The sequence below is a fragment of the Pyxicephalus adspersus genome, chromosome 5, assembly GCF_032062135.1.
Source record: "Pyxicephalus adspersus chromosome 5, UCB_Pads_2.0, whole genome shotgun sequence".
Classification (NCBI taxonomy): Eukaryota; Metazoa; Chordata; class Amphibia; order Anura; family Pyxicephalidae; genus Pyxicephalus; species Pyxicephalus adspersus.
In genome coordinates this window covers 40086209-40106670 of record NC_092862.1, presented here as the reverse complement: position 1 = coordinate 40106670, position 20462 = coordinate 40086209, and the positions used below count along the sequence as shown (strand labels likewise).

The following is a 20462-nucleotide window of genomic DNA, read 5'->3' as shown; positions in this document are numbered from 1 at the left end:
AGTTTTACTATTGCCACAGACCTGGTTGCTATTTTATTAGGGTCTATAGAGATTCACCCTTTCATAGGGGTGATCCCTATAGAAAACAGTATGGATTAGGGATGTTGCCACTTTTTGGCCACTTTACCAAAGTAGCATACACATCTGCAAAAAAAGTAAATAGGGCGAGTGTGCTACGTTTATAGAGAGTCCATCAAATGTGTGAAATTTCTGATCACCACTATATGTGGTACATCTGTTCTCTACTTTTAGAAGCCTGATTGTCAGCTCACAAAATTTGTTCTCATTTTAAAGTTCATCTAAACTTTAAAAGTAAAAATAATTAAGCACACAAAGACCATAGTCATGTCACTAGCTGTGCCTCAAAGGGGCTCACAATCTAATGTCCTTACCATAGTTACAGTATATGTCATTACCACAGTCTAAAGTCAGATTGGGACAAAGCTAATTACCTAACTGCATGTTTTTGGAATGTGAGGGGAAACCGAAGTACCCAGGGAAACCCACGCAAACACAGGGAGAACATGCAAACTCCATGCAGATAGAGCCCTGGCCGAGATTCAAGCTTGGACCTAACACTTCAAAGGCCATAGTGCTAACCACTCAGACACCGTGCTGCCCACATATAGTATAAGTGATCGTTAATGAGGAATAGATTAACCTCATTTCCAATGTGCACCCTTCTGACGAAATTTATTTTGCTGGACTTGGAAAAAGATCGCTTTTTGCTCCAGAGTTTGTGCTGGTACAATTTTTCAGGTCACAGTAAAAAGTAATGTGTAAATAGCTACTGGTTGGTAGCACCAGTGCACCAGCAGCTTTTATAAATAGTATTGTACTGCCTAATGCAGAAAGTTTGCCATTTAGCTGATACTCTTTAATGACCATCCTATATTTTTAGAGATTCAAGCTTTCACAATCATTATTAAATCTGAAGAAGGGACCTAACAGATCCCAAAAGTGTGTGTCTTTTTTACATCAGCCAATAAAGCATATCAGATACAATCCAAACTTTGTGCATTAAAAAAATTATTTAGACACACTAACCTGTGATACCCTTTAGGATTGAAATCTTATATTTCAGCAGTCTAATGCAAGAAAACCAATTCATAAATAATGAGTAAGATTTCAGAAAGGATACAGTATCACAGATATTCCTCAACGGGTATTTTATCTATAATAAGTACTTTCACATTTATTGCTGATGATTTTGTCAGTGTCAAACTGACCATACTAGACTGACTACTGAATTTCCCCACCATACACAGACATTTTATAGTCTCTCAAAACATTAATTTATTTTCCCACTGTGCAGAGATGTTTTTCCTGAAATATTTCCTGTGTTGTTCTTGATATAAGGATTTTGACTTTCTTCTTCTAAGAGAAAAACGTAAAACTTTCTGATCCCGCATACAAAATAAAACTGAACCAAACCCCATAGAGAGAGAGGGAGATTTACTGAAGCAAAGTTTTTCTGGCATTTTGAAAATCCACAATATTACTTTTTTATTGAGCTGATTTTGCACTGGCATTTTCCCAGCTGAATGTAAAAGAATATTTATGTTCTTAAATCGAGCTGTCCTTAGCTAAGGAGTAAAGCTGAAGAAGTTCTTTGATTAATTCCTCTTAACCTCCCCAAAAGAACAAGCTGTTAATTTAATTCACCTAACAGATGCTTGGGGGATTTTTTTCAGTCAAACAGTAGTTTACATGACTTTTAGCCTCTTATATGGGAGCTTTTTGCATTCATGGTGCCCACAAATATGTACTTAATACAAATCTGCATAGTAAATTTGTCACAGTAAAAATCTGTCTAGTGGATGTACACAGAGTAGGTTTGAAGTCTGGTGGTGCCTAGTTTTTGTTGTTCTATCTGATTCATAGATCCTTTGTGCCTCTGTTTAGTTGGACATAAAAACCCATTAGGGCTATTGAGATACATTGGTGTGTTGCTATGTCATGTAGACAGTGCTGGAGTTTTATGATATTTAGGTGTATGTTAAGCAAAAACATTTGTCTTTAGGTCAAACCCCAGTCAGTTTGTTCATTTATTTTTGCCATGTGCCAGTTGGTGAGTTTTTTCTTTTATTTCTGTGTTGATGCCACAGGAAATCAGAGGAAATTTCCCTGTTAATTGTTACCATGTCCATGGAAAGATTTGCCCATTTACAGTTGGCAGGACAAAAAGAGAGCGTTATCTGCCATATAGAGACACACAGCAATAAAAACCTGATAAAAGTTGTAACCCTTCTGTACTGTATATTATTATTATTATTAATAATAATAAACAGGATTTATATAGGAATGGAGGTGCTCAGCTATGAGGAGAGATTGGCTGAACTGAATCTATTCTCCCTTGGGATGAGACGTTTAAGGGGGGATATAATCACCCTGTATAAATATATAAATGGTCCATATAGAGAACTCTCTTCCCAATTATTCACTTTGGGATCATTACAAAGAACAAGAGGGCACTCTTTATGTCTGGAGGAAAAGAAGTTTAAGCTCCGGATAAGGAAGAGATTCTTCACTCTCAGGAAGTAGTTTCAGCAACTACTATAGATTGCTTTAAGAAAAAGCTGGGTGTTTTTCTAGAAGCACAGAATATAACTGGGTATTAAGGCTTTAAGGTAAAGATAACAGGGACCATTGATCCAGGGAACATTCAATTGCCTCCTACTATGTGATACTTACCCACCTCCTAGATAGATAAATAGATAAACTTAAAAGAACGTTCGGGCTATACCTACACTTAAAAAACAACTGGAAACATATACTCTTTAGCCAGCTGTTAGGAGATGCTCATCTGTCCGGCGACTTCGTGCTGTGCACCATCACAGTATAAAACACTTTCTGCTTGTGTTTTGTCCTTGTGTATCTGCTTGTGTTTTGTCCTTGTGTACTTAGTTTGGTGGACGGATATTCTGTGTATGACCTCTGCTCTGTATTCTGGACTTGGCTCTGTTGGAATCTTGGTACTGCTATCTGTGGGCTCCTGGCTTGCTGCCAGCCCATTCCTAGCTACCATCCCTTGCGCAGTAAGTCCTGGGGGCAACCGAGTGCTGGGAGATGCAACCAGTCTCCCGAGGCTGAGCGGGGGCTTGCTATAGATGAAGACTGCGGTGTTAGATTGGGTGACTGGTGTCTGGTGAGGCCGTTGCTGACCAGGGCCTTACAGCAGAAAATTTGAATCTTTGACAGGTGAAGTGAATAACATTAACTATTTAGGTTGTCCTGGGAAAAGCAGTGGTTATTTCCAAGCAAAAGTGGTCCCAGCGGGCGTGTAGTGGGGCAGGCATGGGTGGGAACGCTGTGACCTTTTTTTGGGACTGGGCATGTGTGCCCGCTGTTATTTTAAAATAATTTTTTGGTGATCTGTGGCTCTGGCCGGTCCAACCCCCGGGGGGGGGGGGGGCAGGAGAAGGACCACGCTGTGGGGCGTACCAGCCAGAGCCGCGGACCACGTCTCCTGTATGGAATTGCAAGCTTAGATGATGGGCTGGATGCCTCTCTGAACACAACCCACCCACTCTCCATTGCAGGGCCATACCTGCAATGGGAGAATGGGCGGGTTCTGGTATCATGACATCGCTCTGGGTGAAGTTTCTTCCCCTTTGAGTGACACATAGGCAGGGGTGTAGAGGGGCGGGCACGTCATAGATAGTACTGTGCCCCCTCTTCTTTTTTATGACTACGCCCGTGGGCCACGGCTGCATTCATTGATCAGCTTAGTGTGTGATCCCTGGCACTAGAGGTTAAATGGGGACAAGTCTCCCCATTCAAAACCTCTAGTGCTCTCTGATTGGCTGAGGAAAGGTTTTGAATGGGGGGACTTGTCCCCATTTAACCTCTAGTTCCCGGGATCGCACACAGGAATCCCAGGGCTGCATGAATAAATGCAGCCCTGGAAATCCACTGGAATGCCCAGGCACTAGAGGTTAAATAAACTCTAACAGCCTGGAAATCCACTGCGATCCCCGGGCACTGGAGGGTAATTAACCTCTAGTGCTGGGATCGCACAGATGATTCCCAGGGCTGCATGAATGAATGCAGCCCTGGAAATCCACTGCGATCCCCAGGCACTTGATGGTAATAAACCTCTAGTGCCGTGGATTGCACAGAGGCATTCTCGCTCTTCCCATGACCATGGCCATGACATGTCAGAACTGATTTAATAGCACAAAGGAGACCTACACAATATTAGGCAGGTGGTTTTAATGTTCTGCCTGATCAGTGTATGTAATACAACACCAAAATCTGTTTGAAGAGATACAAAATGTAAAAAAAAAAAAAGCATTCCACTTTCTGGGTTACAGCATTATGGTTAACTATATGTTTGACTTTTAAAGGAAACTGTAAAGTACTATTAAAATCTGTAAATGTATATATTTAAATTTGTAAATACAGAAAGCAGGTGGAGCTTTAGACTTCTTTTCACATACTTTAGTGTTCTAACTAAACTAAACTAAACTCCTAATGCTCTTTGAACCCTGTGTTATGGGTGATCCCTATAATAAAAAAGGTATAAATTAGCAGTAAAAATTAGGTTAAAGTATAAAACAAATATAAATGTATGTATTCATGGCATTGTATGCTACTCAAATAAATTAACACTGCACAAGTTTCTCATATTTGTTAGATTAGATTTATACTGGAAACATTTTTCAGTATACATTGCTGGCTATTGATTTTGTTTGAATGGCCACATGCAATTTAACATAGTACCTCTTTTCATAGCGTATCATACACAGATAAATAGGAGAATTTTTCAGTAAGTATACATCACAGTTCAGAATTTACTTTGTGGAGTACATGATAGGTCTGCTGTAACAAGTGCAGGGGAAATGCTAATTATACACAGAGGGGGGAATTATTAAAATGTGAATACACAGTTACCTGATGTAGAGGCTCATTGCCTCAGATGCCAAATCATCCTTTTAATTACTAATAGAACATATTAGTTAATTGCATTAAAATCTGCCTCACTTCAACTACAGATCAGAAGTTAAAGGGCTGTGATGAAAATCCTATATACAGCTTGTTTAGAAATGGTGGCAATTATTGAGTGTTGGGGTTGTGCACCAGGGGAGACTTTTGATGCTAGAGTGCACAAAACTTTGTAATAAATTGGTGCATTGTAAGTAAAGCCTTGTTGTACTGTGTTGAACACTTCCCTGATTAGTGATGCATAGAGGACTTTTATAGGATTCATATTTGGTCCAGGGCTGAGTCAAGTTAAAGCTGGACCATTTGATTTATATTAAAAATATCACTTGAGATTTCACAGTTTCGAGAGATTCCAAATAAACCAAGTGAGATACAGAAAAGCTCTGTTACAAAAAAGCTGGCAAATGTTAGACAAACTATGCTTACAGGTGATAGAGTTCAATAAAAACACAAAGAAAATTTCCTTTTCAATATGATATAATGTAGTTATCAACTCAGCTATGAAACGTGCAAGTTCATCATGCTTCACAATTGGTATGAGGTTCTTCCCTTCAAATGCTACCATTTGTTTGTGCGAAACCGACTGGTACTATGGCCAAACAAATCTAAATGTCATTGGTTAGTCCACAGCAGTCAGTTCCAGAAGGCATTATCTTTCCCTATATGTTCAATGGGAAGCTCTAGTCATGCTCTAATGTTACATTAGGACAACAAATGCTGTTTCCTGGCATACCTTCCATGCAGGGTAAATCAGAACAATCTCATTGTGATTATTGATGAATGCTCCTTTGATACGAACTGCTACGATATTACAAGAGTGTTCAACTTGTGACAAATTCAAGTGTGTATTAGTGATTTGCTGTAATGCCCGAGAGACTGTCATGCGAGATTCATGTTAACTAAGTACTATAGGGTTTCACAATTCTATAGAAAATGCCTATTATCAGAGAGAGAGAGATATAAGGGTAACATGTTACCAGCGAGGTCCCCTTAAAGCGGAACTAAACCAAAGCCAAAAAAACTCACACACACCTTTCCTTCTGCATACCCCCCTATGCCTCTGGGACTGTCCTTGTTTGGGTCCAGGACCTCCGTCTTCTCCCCTTTTCTGGCTATGTCATTGGATCTCAGTGATAAAGACAGAAGGGGAGGGGCTTCGCCCATTTTTGTTAAAAATAAATAAAAAATGTTTTTTACCTTACGTAAAATGACTGTCTACCCGTTTAGGTAAAGTAAAAACTCTTGTGGTAAGTCTGCTTTAAGGAGATACACATTATGCTACAGAATTCTGTGAATGTTACCAGAATTAATGCTGATTGTTACCAGTGTGTTTTACTGTGCTAACACCGTTGGAACGATTTATAAGCAAGATAAGAAAAAAAAGACACAGACAATAAATAGAATTTAATCATTCCCAGTTTTACTGAAAAATATGTGCAGTCTGTGTACCCACTGGCAGGATTTCCTATCACACTTGTGCATAATTTATGTGTATGAATTAAACAATTTCACTATGAAATATGTTTATTTTAAATAAAGAATGTAGTTAAAAGAACTAGTTAATCTTAGCGAATTCACCTGATGTACAGCACCTGTAGAAGTGCCATAGGAACCATATGATTAGAAGAGAAAGGACTTTGGCATGATTTGACATTTCAAGACAGAGCATCACAGAAATAAGGGATCACCATAAGTGCTAGATCAGAACAATGAGCTATGAGAACTACACATAACTAGAGAGTGATATGCATACTACGTTTTGCCATAGAGTTGTATGGTATTTAAAGACTATTGAGAGAAAGAAGAGTACAATGGTAAATGTCATGTCACAAGAACATTGCAATTGTGTGAATTACTAACCTGCTTCTGGGGAATAATATTGACAGTGAGAATACCATAAATAGATAATAGATAAATAGATAAATTTAGAATTTGAATTGGACTAGGTTGATCTCACCGGTTGAATGTTACTGACTCTGGAAGTGACATTACATTTTCTATGACAACACTGCCTAAAGTCTGCTGTACTTTCCATGGTTCCCAAGTGGCCTGGAAAAAATCTCTGTTCTCAGCTTTAAAGTATATTTTACCCCACTGACACAACACAACCCCATAGTACTGCTTAAAGCAAACAAATAACCTTGCTTCATCGCAGATAAATACAATGTGTGGGAATTCCACATTACTTGCCAGTCAGGTTATTCATTTTCTAGTAGTCTTAAGATTTATGAAAGCCACTTGCATGGTTTTCAAATATCAAGGTATGTAGGACCATAATTTCCGCCCATTACGTCTTGCACGATGCATACTTTTTCTTCAGACATATGAGGACTGACTTAGTGACTGTTGACTAAATAAATTACAGGTGCAGAAGTGGGTCAGAGTCTGCTGATTTTCTGCTTATATTATTCCAGATGCAATAAACCACTGGATATACACATGCTGAAAGCCGTATGTTTTTTCCTTGCACTGACTAAACTCTCGGTTTGTAGCCAAACTTTGAGACGTGATGAACATAGTCTGCTTATTTCCCAGCAAAAATCTTACCTCTAAATAATGGAAAGAATGATTGCTAGGTCAACATTTTTAATTGTCGTTAAGAAGCAGAACACTAAACCAGCAATTTGGCTTCTTAATTTAAATAGTGATTTGTCGTATAAATTATGTTTGCTTTGGAACAAATGTATGAAAGCTATGATAATGTCAATCTTAAATGTGACAATGTGATGACTGGTACAAACACAGATCTTAGTTTTATAGTGTTAATAGATGCAAATAATTGGAAATAATTTGCTGAAAGAGGAGATTAATTCTGAAAATTGTGTCCCAAAAAAGTGGACAGAGAACAAAGTGCTCGTTGTCAGTATTGCTATTAGGATCCCTGCAGCAGATAATTTCCCATGGTTGATTTTATTTGTTGTGCATTGAATTACTGTCAAACCTGTCTCCTGGTCCCTGGGTATCTGAGCTTGGAACATTTAAAAAGCATCTGAAGTGCTTCCAAAAGCCACTTCTTAAATGGGCTTTGAGGGCCCTACAATGGGTCTGATTTATAAAAACTCCCCAAGACTGGAGAGGTTAGACTATCATTGGTGAACCTGGGTGATCCAGCAAACATGTAAAAAATCTGCTGTAGGATTGAAAAAAGTTGCCAAAACATAGCAAATTATTTTAAAAAACCCATTGTATGCGTGCAAATGGCCACATGCAACGCCATGCCTCAGGTTGCTGGAATACAGAGGCACCTAAGCACCCTCACATATTTTGAAATATTTTACACAAGAAATTCAAGATAAAGGAGACATTTTTCAGGTACTACTTTACAATGTTAACATTTTCTAGATTTTCCCCAAAACATACCAAACTACACTTTTTGACTCTACTTTAATAATCAGCTTTTGTGGGGAGTTAGCGGCTGGTCCAGACCGCATTAGTACATTAGTACTTTGCTTTTTTAAGCTATATTGTAGTTAAATTCACAATTCCTAACAGTACAATAAATGTAACAATGCATCTGTACCAATACATTAAATTATTTGGTTATTCTACATGTTTATCTGTTTATTTATTATGTTCAGTACTAAATATACAATTTTGTCTTTAATTGTCTTGTTTTAAGTAAACCTTTATAACCTTTATGACGTTTTAATCAGGTTATATATTTTATGCCTAGCATTGTACTAAAATATCTATATCTAAAAATGTGATTCAATAATATTCATGATTTATTTGTAAGCCATATATTGCTTGTACAGTATATTCTGTAATTAGATGTATTTTATGTACACTTCATGCACAGAAATAGTACACTATATCATAGATCTGTGATTTAGGAGTGTACAGTAGCTTCATTTGTGTATATATCAGAAGAGCAGGCAAGCTGTGCTCTGTGTGTGGTTGTGGCTAATACTATTTAGCACTACAAGATGAATGTTTTCACACTTCAGCCAGAATCATATTTAAGTTAAATGTTAAACTGCATCTCTTTACTCTTGAGTCTAGCCAGTACAAAGCTGATTCACATCATTTTTTTTCAATAGCAAAGGAAAGCCAAAAAAGCACTTACTGTGTGAAAGAGGGTAGATGTTTCTGTTTTAAAAAATCAGTGGTAAATGTCTGGATCCACTCCTGTTTTACTTTCCCAAGAGAAAATTTTAAAAAGTACATTCTTCAGGAATGCCGCTAACAAATATACTATTGAAGTAAATGAGGCAAACTTTTAAGGAACACAAATAAAGATTCAGGGGAATTTAGTTGTGTTGTTATACTCTCAGATTGGATAAATTACAGATACAACTTGGAAACAAAACAAAGCTAATTTCCTGAAACAGGAAAATAATTCTATTTAATTATTGTGGAGCTTCACAAGTGCACATCTTGCCACATGTGGACATCCTAGATTGGCCTTCACAGGATGGATTAAAGAAAACCTGTGCTCAGAGAAATATGTTGGCAATTATTCTTTACTTTTACTTTTGCAGAATGATTGTTGGATGCTGTAATGACGATCTAATGGATTTAATACATTGAGCCAGTGGGCCTGATTTTTTAAATCTCTCCAAGGCTGGAGAGGAGGATACACTTTCATCCTTTCATCAGTGAAGCTGGGTGATTCAGCACACCTGGAATGGATCTGGTCCAGGATTAAAAACATTTGCTAACAAATAGCAAATTAACTTTAAGAAACCAATTCCAGGTTTGCTGGATCATCCAGCTTCACTGATGAAATTGTATCCTCTCCAGCCTTGGAGAGTTTTATTAAATTAGGCCGACTGACTAAACATGCAGCAGGAAATGCAAGAACTGCAATTCTTTAAAGTTAATAAATTAGGTCAACAATGCCTCATTTTAGCACAGGTTGCCTTTAATACTTTGGTGGAAGGCGCATATTATAAATACTAAAATATTTGCATATAAGAAATTGGTTTATTTAGTACATAATACATTTAAAAAAACCCGGAAAATTGGTGGAAATTGTCAGGAATATCACATGCAATAACAACATCAGATCTCTAGGAACTAAAACAGAGAATCTGACATTACCTCAAACATTCCCTGGTGGCAATCAGTTACTGCCACTGAAACACATGGACCTGTAAGATTTCTACAAGAGATTTCAGAGAATCTTTGATTCCCTGTGTTAAAGATAGAGCTCCAAATATATACCAGACAATACACAGTTGCTTTGATGTGTGGCCTTCTAATCACTAGAAGTATTACATCAGTTCAAAAACAAAAAAAGACAGTTTGGAGGGGAAGTTATATAAAGTGGTAGCAGTAGTGGTAGAGTTCACTGCTTTAAAACAGTAATAAACAGACCAAACAGCCATGAATATTATTGATATGAAAGGGAGTGTGCCATGTGGTTTTCTAAAAGATCTTTGCAGTATGTCAGTGGTCTAATGCTCAACCACTTCCAAAGACTTGAGTGGGAATGCTTTCCAAGCCCATTAGCAAGCATTTACAAGTATTTACTGCTTGCAAAGTGGCTGAAAGTTCAAGGTTTAAGGACAGTGAATGTCCCTTGATTCTTTGAGACATGTGGAAGAAAACCTTAATGCACTACAACTACTCACAGGAGCTTTTCAGCGTACACTCATTATTGTTTCGTCCTCACCGCTCCCCACTGATAGCAAATAATATGGAGAAATCCCTGAATCTGGAATATTATGGAAAATCTGATGATATTAGGTTGCAGCAATATTTGAATTCCAGATGTGATTTGTACTCTATCTGCTTTGATAAACTAGTCTAGGTTTGTTCTCTGCCCTTTTTAAGGATTCTTTTTTTAGGAAGCATAAAACAACGAACAAATGTCAGCTTTACATTTGTGATGGTCACTTATTTAGGAAGTAAATATTTGATTGACATATAACATGAAGGAAGACCTTAGTTAGGAATGCACTTAGTACTTCCCTAGTAGCAGGCATGGTGTGCCACCATAGACTCCTTAGGCAGTAAGTGGACTACTTTCAATCATACAGTTGTTGGTGATTGTAGTTTTCAGGATGGGAATCTTGAATATGTATTTATCTCTCTTGAAGTTATTTATTGAAATGGATAAAAAGAGACTGAGCTTACATTAATTATCTTCTCTAAAAGGTAAACTGTAATATATTTACTAGATAAACTTGTTAAGAAAGACAACTTAATATAAACAGTCATATAAGTGTGTTAGTATTTAAACATTGTTGTTTCTGTGTAGAGTTTATAGTATTTGTGTACACAAGGGTAGCATCTATGATCTTGCTGCTTATTGATAAAGCAGACCCTCTTCAATAATTGTTGGTATCCATTTGCCATGTGAACAAGGTTGTCTGGGAACTTAAGAACAGAAATTTTGTTAATAAAAAAAGGATTTCTTTTGAAGCTATAATGATGTTATAATACTGTTTCATGTGAAGTGCCAATTTTTTAGTAATAAGTCCGCTTCAACTCATTTGCCTATGGTGGGATGAAATCCAATTCTTAAGTGGAACTACAGTCATTTTTTTAAATAAATAGGAAAATAAGTACCTGAAACAGTTGAACAAAATAATTTCACAGAGGCTGAGTCAGCAGAAATTGTATAAATCCCTGGGGAAAATGTTTCTTTGATGTATGGAAAAGAGAAAATAAGCCTCCAATTGCTGTGCAAACAAAACAGGAGCACTGTAGTGAAATGTCAGCAGGAGCAAAATGTTTTTTTCTGACACATACAGCTTTCCTCTAAACAGAATATGGCCAAACCACCCAATATGGTTATTCCCAACATTAATAGTAAGTGTAAAAAAAGTGAGATTAGTGTTTTTTTTACACAGATGACATTTTGCAGGAATGCAGACAGGTAAGATAGCTATATGGACAAGAAGACAGATTGTAATTCTGCTTTACTGTGTTATGCTCTGTTTATTTAATTTGTTTTCTATTATCAACTATTTACTTTTTTGGCATTATATGCAGACTTTTGTAATACTTTGGAGCAACAGGATTTTGGCATTTTTAGATGAACAGGACAGAAAGCAAGGTTGGAAAACAACCAGGGTGGGCCTGATTTATGAAAGCTCCCCAAGCCCAAAGAAGATAGACTATCATAGGAAAGCCTGGATGATCCAGCAAACCTGAAATGGATTTCATATAAATTATTGGCTATTAGTTTGCAAATGTTTTCAATCCTGGATCAGATTCATTCTGGATTTGCTGAATCACCCATGTTCATCCATGATAGTCTCTCTTCTCCAGTCTTGGAGAGCTTCAATATATCAAAAAATAAATCATAAAACCTGGCTGAAAACCTTAAAAATAGTCTGTCCTTACTTTTTACCAGACTACGTGGTATGCCTATCGTCCTTTGGATATCAATCCAGTGGTCCCATGTTAGTTGTTGATTTTCACCTGCAATTGTTTCTTAAAAAATAAATTAAAAAAAACTGTCCCGTTCACAGAAAGTTTAATATAATCACAATTATCCTAATAAAATAGATGATAAAAAAACAAAGCTATAGTTTGAATTAGTATGACCCGTATCAAATATTTATTTAAATTACAATATTATATCTTGAGAAATATACTAATATTTTGCACTGACTGAAGATACTGTTTCATTTCTGTATTTACTTTCTTAGGTGGAAATAACAAATGATGTACAATCTATTCTGCTGATCATGGTGGCAGTAATGATTGGAAAAACAGTTGGCGATTACTTCAACCATTCCCTGTTCAGCTCCCTATTGCATCTTAAGTGTATCCCCCATTTAGAGGCAGACCCCTATGTAGTTCATGGCAAAAAAAGGTAAATATTTTGTAGGGCAACTGTCCTAGTATAACCTTATATATATGATCTAGCAATGCTTTTCATTAAATAAACACAGATATTATTTTGTCCATGCATGTGTGAATCTCCTCCAAGCAAGTCAAAGACTCATTACTGAAATTTTTGACAGAGTGACTATCCAAACTGGAATAGATGTGTGTATCAGTAATCACTGTCTACAAAAAAGAATTGGCAGTAAATATATGTACTTCAACTAGGTTTATAGCTGTTTGCCTGGAGTTCTTCCATAAGTATTTCATTACAATAATTAAAATTTGCTCTTGCATGTAGGCATTTACACTGTGTATGAGAATATCAAATACCTTTAAAGGACAGGATTACAACATTTTTAAAGGTATCATTTGCTAAATACCACCACCCCTGGGTGCAGCCCACCTAGAATATTACTTACCACCCTTCCCAATCCAATGATCTTTCCTCCAATATCTCTACACGCACCCTAGGTACAATGGTTTTATTCAATCCTTTGGCTAAACCAGTCCTTTAAACTTCAAATTATTTTTTAATTAAACTTTCAAATATATATTATATAATTATTTTGTGAATGCAATTGTTAGGTTTAATTTATTATTTTCCTGTTTATTGATATGTCATTCGACGTTGTCTTCATCAGGGTAAACCTAGAGCTCTTCACTGCCCAGGATTTTATGAAGCCTTGCGTAGTTATCCATCTACGGGAAAGTGTTTATTCCTTAGCTGAACTTCTGAGTACAACCAGCCACAATGGCTTCCCTGTGGTCCATAGCCCGGCACCTGGCCAAAACGAGGTTTTCCTAGGCACTATTACAAGGTAATCTGGAAATACTGGTCACTGTAACTGATAGAGTATTCTAGAAATGATCAGTGTATTTTGTTTGTGAACAAAAATGTACAGTAAAAGTATGATAAAGGAACTTTCATTTCATTATCCTTAGCTACTCTTACTTTTTGTGCTAAGCATGATTCTACTAGGCTATATTACCTAAACTGCAATATTATATAGATGTTCTGTGGTTCCTTCTGAAATCCTCATTCACAAATGTTGAACCCTGAGTAACTCAGTGTCAGATGTGTAGGAAGCATTTACCTATACTGGGGACAAACACACTCATAAGATTCTGCATAATGGTAAATGTTATTTATACACACCTAATTAGACTGAAACTCTGGCTAAATGGTACTTCCAAAAAAAACCCAATGAATAGATGTCCCCGTATCAAAAGCCCCTTCCTATCTATTATAGAGGCAGCCACAATTTAAATATATAGAGATACCAAGCACATTTGCTGGTAAGCATTATTGGCTTAACAATTGCAAGTAGGGTACAACATTATCTTGCTTCAGTGACTGTAGAAACATTTTTTTTAATTAATTAAGCAATGTGTTTAATTGAAATTGTTTTATTGCTGATACACTGCTAGAATTTTTTTATTATTTTTACATTCTGTTGTGATAACTTAGCACTTTCATTCATAGCCAAAATACTTTGTGATGACAAATGTGTTACTGTTTATTCTGTGCTAATGGTTTAGTGTAAAATTATTTATTATTTGCTTTACTACATATGATTTTTACGGACACAAACCTTGTAAAATTACTGTAAAGATAAAAGCTGTGACTGTCCGAGGTTCATATTCAGTCTGACCCCCTTGTAAATGAAGTTATTGCTAGTGACATTTCTCATAGACTGTATGTATACTTAACATGGCATTGCTATATTTAAAGTAAACATGATATAGAAATAGTATAAAGCCACTTATGTGCATTTACCACATACCAGGAAATGATAAACACGGCCTTAAATAAAATGTTAGTATAAAGAAGCTCTTAAACTTGTTTTCTGTATAAGGTCTAAATATTTGCAGCTGCTGCCAATATGTTATCTCTGGATGTATTTCTTTGCTAATAATCCATCCTGCCACAACAAAAATGATGATGAATTCCTTCAGTGTCCATGGTCTATACAAACGAGGAGTGTAAATCAATCTGTCATTCCAGAAAGCAAAGTGATTTACACCTTATAGGGGACTTTAAATATGGCTCTGGGTGGTAACTGGGAAGACATTTTGCAGATTTTGAAGTAATAAAAAAATAAGTGACTGCATGATAATATGAAAATCCTTTTGCTGCAAGTGCCTAAGAAACTTAAAAACAAAGGATAAGGTCCCACACAAGTATTGTTTCTGGGAATTTAGGCCTTTAGATTATCCATCCAATAACCCTTGACTCATATAAGACATTCATTAGAGAGCAGAGGAACTACCGTGCCCCTTGGGTGCCTCCGATCCTGTGTACAGGCTACAGCAGTGACATAGTGTAGCAAAGCTTTTAGACAAATTTTCATTGGACTATCTTTTGTTCACAAGTATTGTCATTTCTTAAAGCAGAACACTATCCAAACTTTTTAGTTTAAAATACAATGGAAAAAGGTCAAAGATTCTCTTAGGTTTAGGTTCCTAGATTGACCTCATTTTTCCATTTGTCATCCCAAAGTAGTGAAACTCCCTAAATCAGTGGTCGCCAACAAGTGGTTCGTGGACTTCGGGTTCGGTGAAATTTTGGTGGTCCACAGAAAAATTTGGACATTTTTTGCAATTTTTATGTTTTATTAAATATAAAACAAAAATAATATTTTATTAAATTCTTATATTCTGAATGAAAATGTTGCCTTTATACTGCACTAAATTCACAAACTGTACTAAACATCGGAAAACAAGGAAGGCGCAGCGTGACGTCAGTGTAGTCCTAAGTTGTATGAGGCAACTGTTGCCGAACTGTATGCTTCAGTATTGTTTTCACCATTACAACATTCACACCGCTCCGCCAATACCAATTCTCATCTGATTATTTTATTTTATTAGTTTATATCTCAGGTGCTGTTTTAGGTAACTATGACCTTAACTGTGTATTTTCTTTAACTGTTATATTTAATGGCATCAAATAGTTTGACTTTGATAACTATCATTATTTGGTCTTAGATTTGAATGAAATAAACCCATAATGAGTGAGAAAAAGCAAACAAATATTTAGCATTTCTTTAGTAATACCAAAGTTAATGCAACTAATGATAATAGTAACAATAGTAATACTTCACTTATCTGTGAGCTGATCAATGAATCAGAGCCTCCACAGTCCTCGTCAGGCACCATTAGGAAGATCATTATTTTACAAATGTATTTATCTTTTTCAAAAAATTCATGTTAATGGTCTGCGGGATTTAAAATTATGAATTTAGTAGTCACTGAGGTCTGAAAGGTTGGCGACTGCTGGTCCAAATCACCGACAGTTTTCTGAAAACACAGGCGGCAATAAAAGCACATTTATATCCAGCATTGGATGAATTAAAACATCAGGTTTGTTGCTGCCTGTATGCCACTTGGGGAGATTTCTTTATTTCTTGTGTAACACCAGGTCAAGAAGTAGAGAGAAGCTTCCCAGATGGCGACAGTACTGTCAATGAAAACGTAATGGAGATAGTATCACTTCCCTTTTCATTATCAAAGAAATAAATGAAAAATAACATTTAAATGGAGCCCTATTGTATCTGGACATTTAATTGTTTTATTAGAATACTCACCTGGTAGCCCTTGAATTATCATATTGCAGAAAGACAACATTTTTCTGATGTGCAATAACAAATGATGACTTATTAGCTTTCAGCTATAAAGTCAGCCTAATAAAAGTTGATTTCTGTCATGGGATACTGCACAGCATTGTACAAGACAAACCTTTATAACACCATACCCAGCAAATTAAAATTCGGCTGTTCTGGCTAACATAAGTTATTTTACGGAAGTGTATTGTAAAAAGCATACTGTGATTGTGACAAAATTATTATTTTAATTGGCAAGTTCACGCCTGACTGACATTTTATTAATTAGAACATCTTGTTCAATTTTCTGCCTTATAAGCTTGTTACCCTGCAGGATAGTTCATGTGACCTAAGCAGTAATGATGTATGAAGGAAGACATGATTTCTTGTTTGATCAGATACTGTTAAGCTACGTAATTAGATTTTAGGCAAAAATAATGTAGTAATGTGCATATTTATTTGATCTGGTGGATAGGGAGGAGTTCTGACAGTTTTAAAAATCTCACATATTATCAATCACTATTACTCATGACATTGGTAATTATTTTTCCTTCTGTTGTCTATTGAAGTCCTGTTTAAATAGTATGCAGAATGTTTGGATTTGAATTCCAACATTATTTAGCATTCTACCCCTAAAAACTCCACCATATAACCTTCTCTTACTAAAATCTGCTTGGTAAATATTCTCAAAATTGGGGTCCAGTTTCTGTCCAGTTTTAGCTGTGAGCAATGACTTCAATTAGCACAGCCTTCTTTATTGTTATGATGATCCACAGTGCTATCCCTACAAAATATACTAATATCATTGTCATGCCTTTTCATTATATATTCAGTATCAATTTTTCTGATGCACATTATTATTTTATGATATCGCTAAATTTTATGGGTGGCGAGTTTTGTAGGGTAGCACTTCAGGTTGGGTTAGCATAGCCTTAGCATAGCCTTTTAGCTGAATTTCTTTCCTCAATGCCAAAAGCTGTTGATGGCCCCACATTGGGCTCACCAAACAAGGTATCCAAAATAAACAGGCCAGAGTCAGCAACAGTAAATCCAATGGATAAACAGAAGGTCAGGCAAGCTTCACTCTACAACAGTCAACTAGTAACTGGGCACAGAAAGACTATAAAGTCCTAGCAGCCAATGGCAGGATTGGAGATAGGAACTAATCTACTCTTAAAATCCACCTTAGGTGTCCACAGCCTCAGAATATGTGCTGGGGATGCTGAGAAAGTACATCCGAGGCTAAAGGGAAGGGGGACATGCTGCAAGCTACTAAGCAGAAGACAGGCAACTAATCTCCTTGAACTTTTTAGTAATTTGAAACAACTTCGAGCATATAACCATCAGAAAGTATTCTTATTTTTGTTGCACTAGAAATAACCTTAACACGTTTGTTACAAGGTTACCAAGCAATAAAGGCAATGTGTGGATAAAAAATCTATCCACTGAGGATTATACAGGTTCTGCACTTATGTGTTAGAGACCTGACAGTAATACTAGAATCAATCACAGGAATATGGTGGAAATGGTGATCCAGTGATGGAGATGAAACATTATTGATTTGACAGAGCTCTGTACTTGATAACTAACTTTTGCTGTTTTATTGCTGTGCTAATATTAACAGTTGCACTGCACCCCGAGAAAGAGCACAAGTGCATTGTTTTGCAATACAAGCGTGTTAAACCTGGGAAACAAAGGGTGAAACCTCGGGAATTGCCCAAGCCTTTGTAACTGTCAGCTCTCCTTTCTTCAGTTGTTCATGACCTTCTTCCTACTTCTGGAAAACTTAAATTATATTGCTTCAGGGCTAGCCTAGGCAAACTAAAAGAAGAGTAAATCTTTCATCTTCACATATTTGTGAACCATATATAAATATCACAAAAGGCCAAGGAGGCTGCATCACAAGGGTGCAGAGTTTTTCTGTATCTAATCCTCTATTGGATGTTATTTGAATAAACTGTAACGTCACTTTCTATAATATTTTTTTTTCAAAATATATCTATATAAGTTTTTTTGAATAGTAATACATTACACATTGCAGGTTTTGCAAATAACTATATTAAATGATCATAGGTCATATAACACAACAAAAGACTATCATCACTCATATTAAAGCTCGTTCGATTGATGGACGGCGGGCGCTTTACACACGCCAGATTCTTGTCCGATATCATCCCTGAGCCGTATATTGCACGAAAAGCATTGGGCATGTGTATGTAGCTTTAGTTTATAATTTATTGCCAGGTGGGGCAATGATCTGATGCCTATGACCTATAATCAACACCCATTATTGGGCAAGAAAGTGATTTGAAATATCATAAAACCTTGCTCATTCGATCCTGTTTTCCCAAAGATAAGTTTCTACATGCCTTCCCCTTCTTCCTAAAGTTCATTTTATGAAATTGCCTTTCTACCATTCAGTAATAAATATAAATAGTCATAATTGACATGATGTGATTTGTGATGGTGATATAACATTTTATTACGTGTTGCTGGAGAGAAATATGATTAATATCAGTAACCTTCCGTTCTTACGACCTCCTAAAAATAGATTTCTGTTTTCTTCAAATGTTTCCCAAGCTATCCTTATCTTTCTTGCTGAATAAAGCATGTTGTTTATAGAATCAAATATTAATTTCTAATTTACAAAAATAACTAAATGGGTTAGAGAAAGACTCATCCCCCTACCTGCCAGCTCTGTATTGAGATAAATACAATGTTTCAGAGAAATGGCAATCAAAGGCAAATTTCTAAAATACCGTTTAGTTTCAATCAAATGTTAGGGGAGCTCCCTAATTTCCTCATTTCTTGTATACTTTTTCTCTGCTTCAGTAGCAGATGCAGACGGCTGTCACAGTGTTTTAGGGCGGGATGGTGGACCCTCCGTGTCACCAGCCCGCTTGTCAGAGATGTGTACGGGGTGCAGAGTCTATGCAGAGATGAGAATGTGAGAGGTGAGAGTCTCTAGAGGGGAGAATGGATGTGTGGGTGAGCAGAGGGTGGGATCCCTGAACAAATCTGGTGCTGGCAGCAGGGAAGTGCAAGGTGGGTAACTCTGAAGAGGGCGCAGATACCCGGGTCCTGCTAAAATCTGTGACAATAGCATGGTTGAATCTTGGAATACAAAAGTTAGAATGGTACTAAAATGTAGCCTAAGGTTTTCTCCATCTTCAATTTGACATCATAATGTTATCCACCAATTAGTAGGATGCAGTAGGCTACTGACTATATTGTCAAAAATTGCGATAATAATGTACACTGGAACAGTTAAGCAGTTTAGGAAATATCAAACCAGATGTTTGGTTACATTTCAAAATTGCCAAATAATCTATCTGCACTTCAGCACATGCAAAGAACCCCAAAGAAGCTTGCATTAGCCCACTTATCACTCAGGTCAAATAAATCAGATATTTTATTTCTGTAGAATGCCAAATTATTTAAATTGCCAGTTTGGGCCTGGGCACAATATAATGCATGAGCTGGATGAGTGTCAGTAGCTAGGTGTTTATCCATTACCTTTTTATAGAAAATGTTGACATCATGTCATATATTTTTAGTATCATCCAATGTTTAGGAACATGACTTATGTGATAGGATCCAGACAGGGAAAAGCAATCTAAACAAAGCAGTGATTAGTGTGGAATATAAATCTTCATTTCTCTTTTCTTCTGGAAGCGATCTTCGACCATCTTGATTAGTAGGGCCTGGAATCATGTGAGTTCACTCATTCCTGGCACACATAGGGGAAGTTGGGATTGCACATGTACAGCATGTACAGTGCAGGTTTTTTGACGAATACCGGAAGCGATCAGGCAGGTAGAAGGGCTTATTGCAGAAGAAACATTGCCTGTCCCTTGCTGCAATAATGGCCGGCCTGATCATTGATTTTTTAAAGTTTTAATTCCTTGCTCAAAGCAGAGTAAAGTTATATTAGTGATGAATTTTAAACCCGTCAGCAGAAAGATTGAGTGAACAAAATTGGGGATGCGTGCATGGAATGAAATGAAGTTGCCTATTTTATCTGTTAGTCAACATTTAACTGTTCTTCTTTTTTGTTTTTATGCATTGTGCGCAAATATTAGTTGTTTATTTAGAACTTTGTTTTTGCATAGTTGTATTTACGTTATCAAC

General features: G+C 36.6%; 1 protein-coding gene across 1 annotated transcript in view; it reads left to right on the top strand.

Moving 5' to 3' along the window:
* The window catches only part of LOC140331982 (chloride channel protein D-like), a 64448-nt gene that overhangs the window by 24264 nt on the left and 19722 nt on the right, over positions 1-20462 (top strand). Inside the window, exons 12-13 of the mRNA XM_072413305.1 lie at positions 12552-12718; positions 13374-13550. Of these exons, the coding sequence (XP_072269406.1) occupies positions 12552-12718; positions 13374-13550 (344 nt within the window). The remainder of the gene's footprint in view (positions 1-12551; positions 12719-13373; positions 13551-20462) is intronic.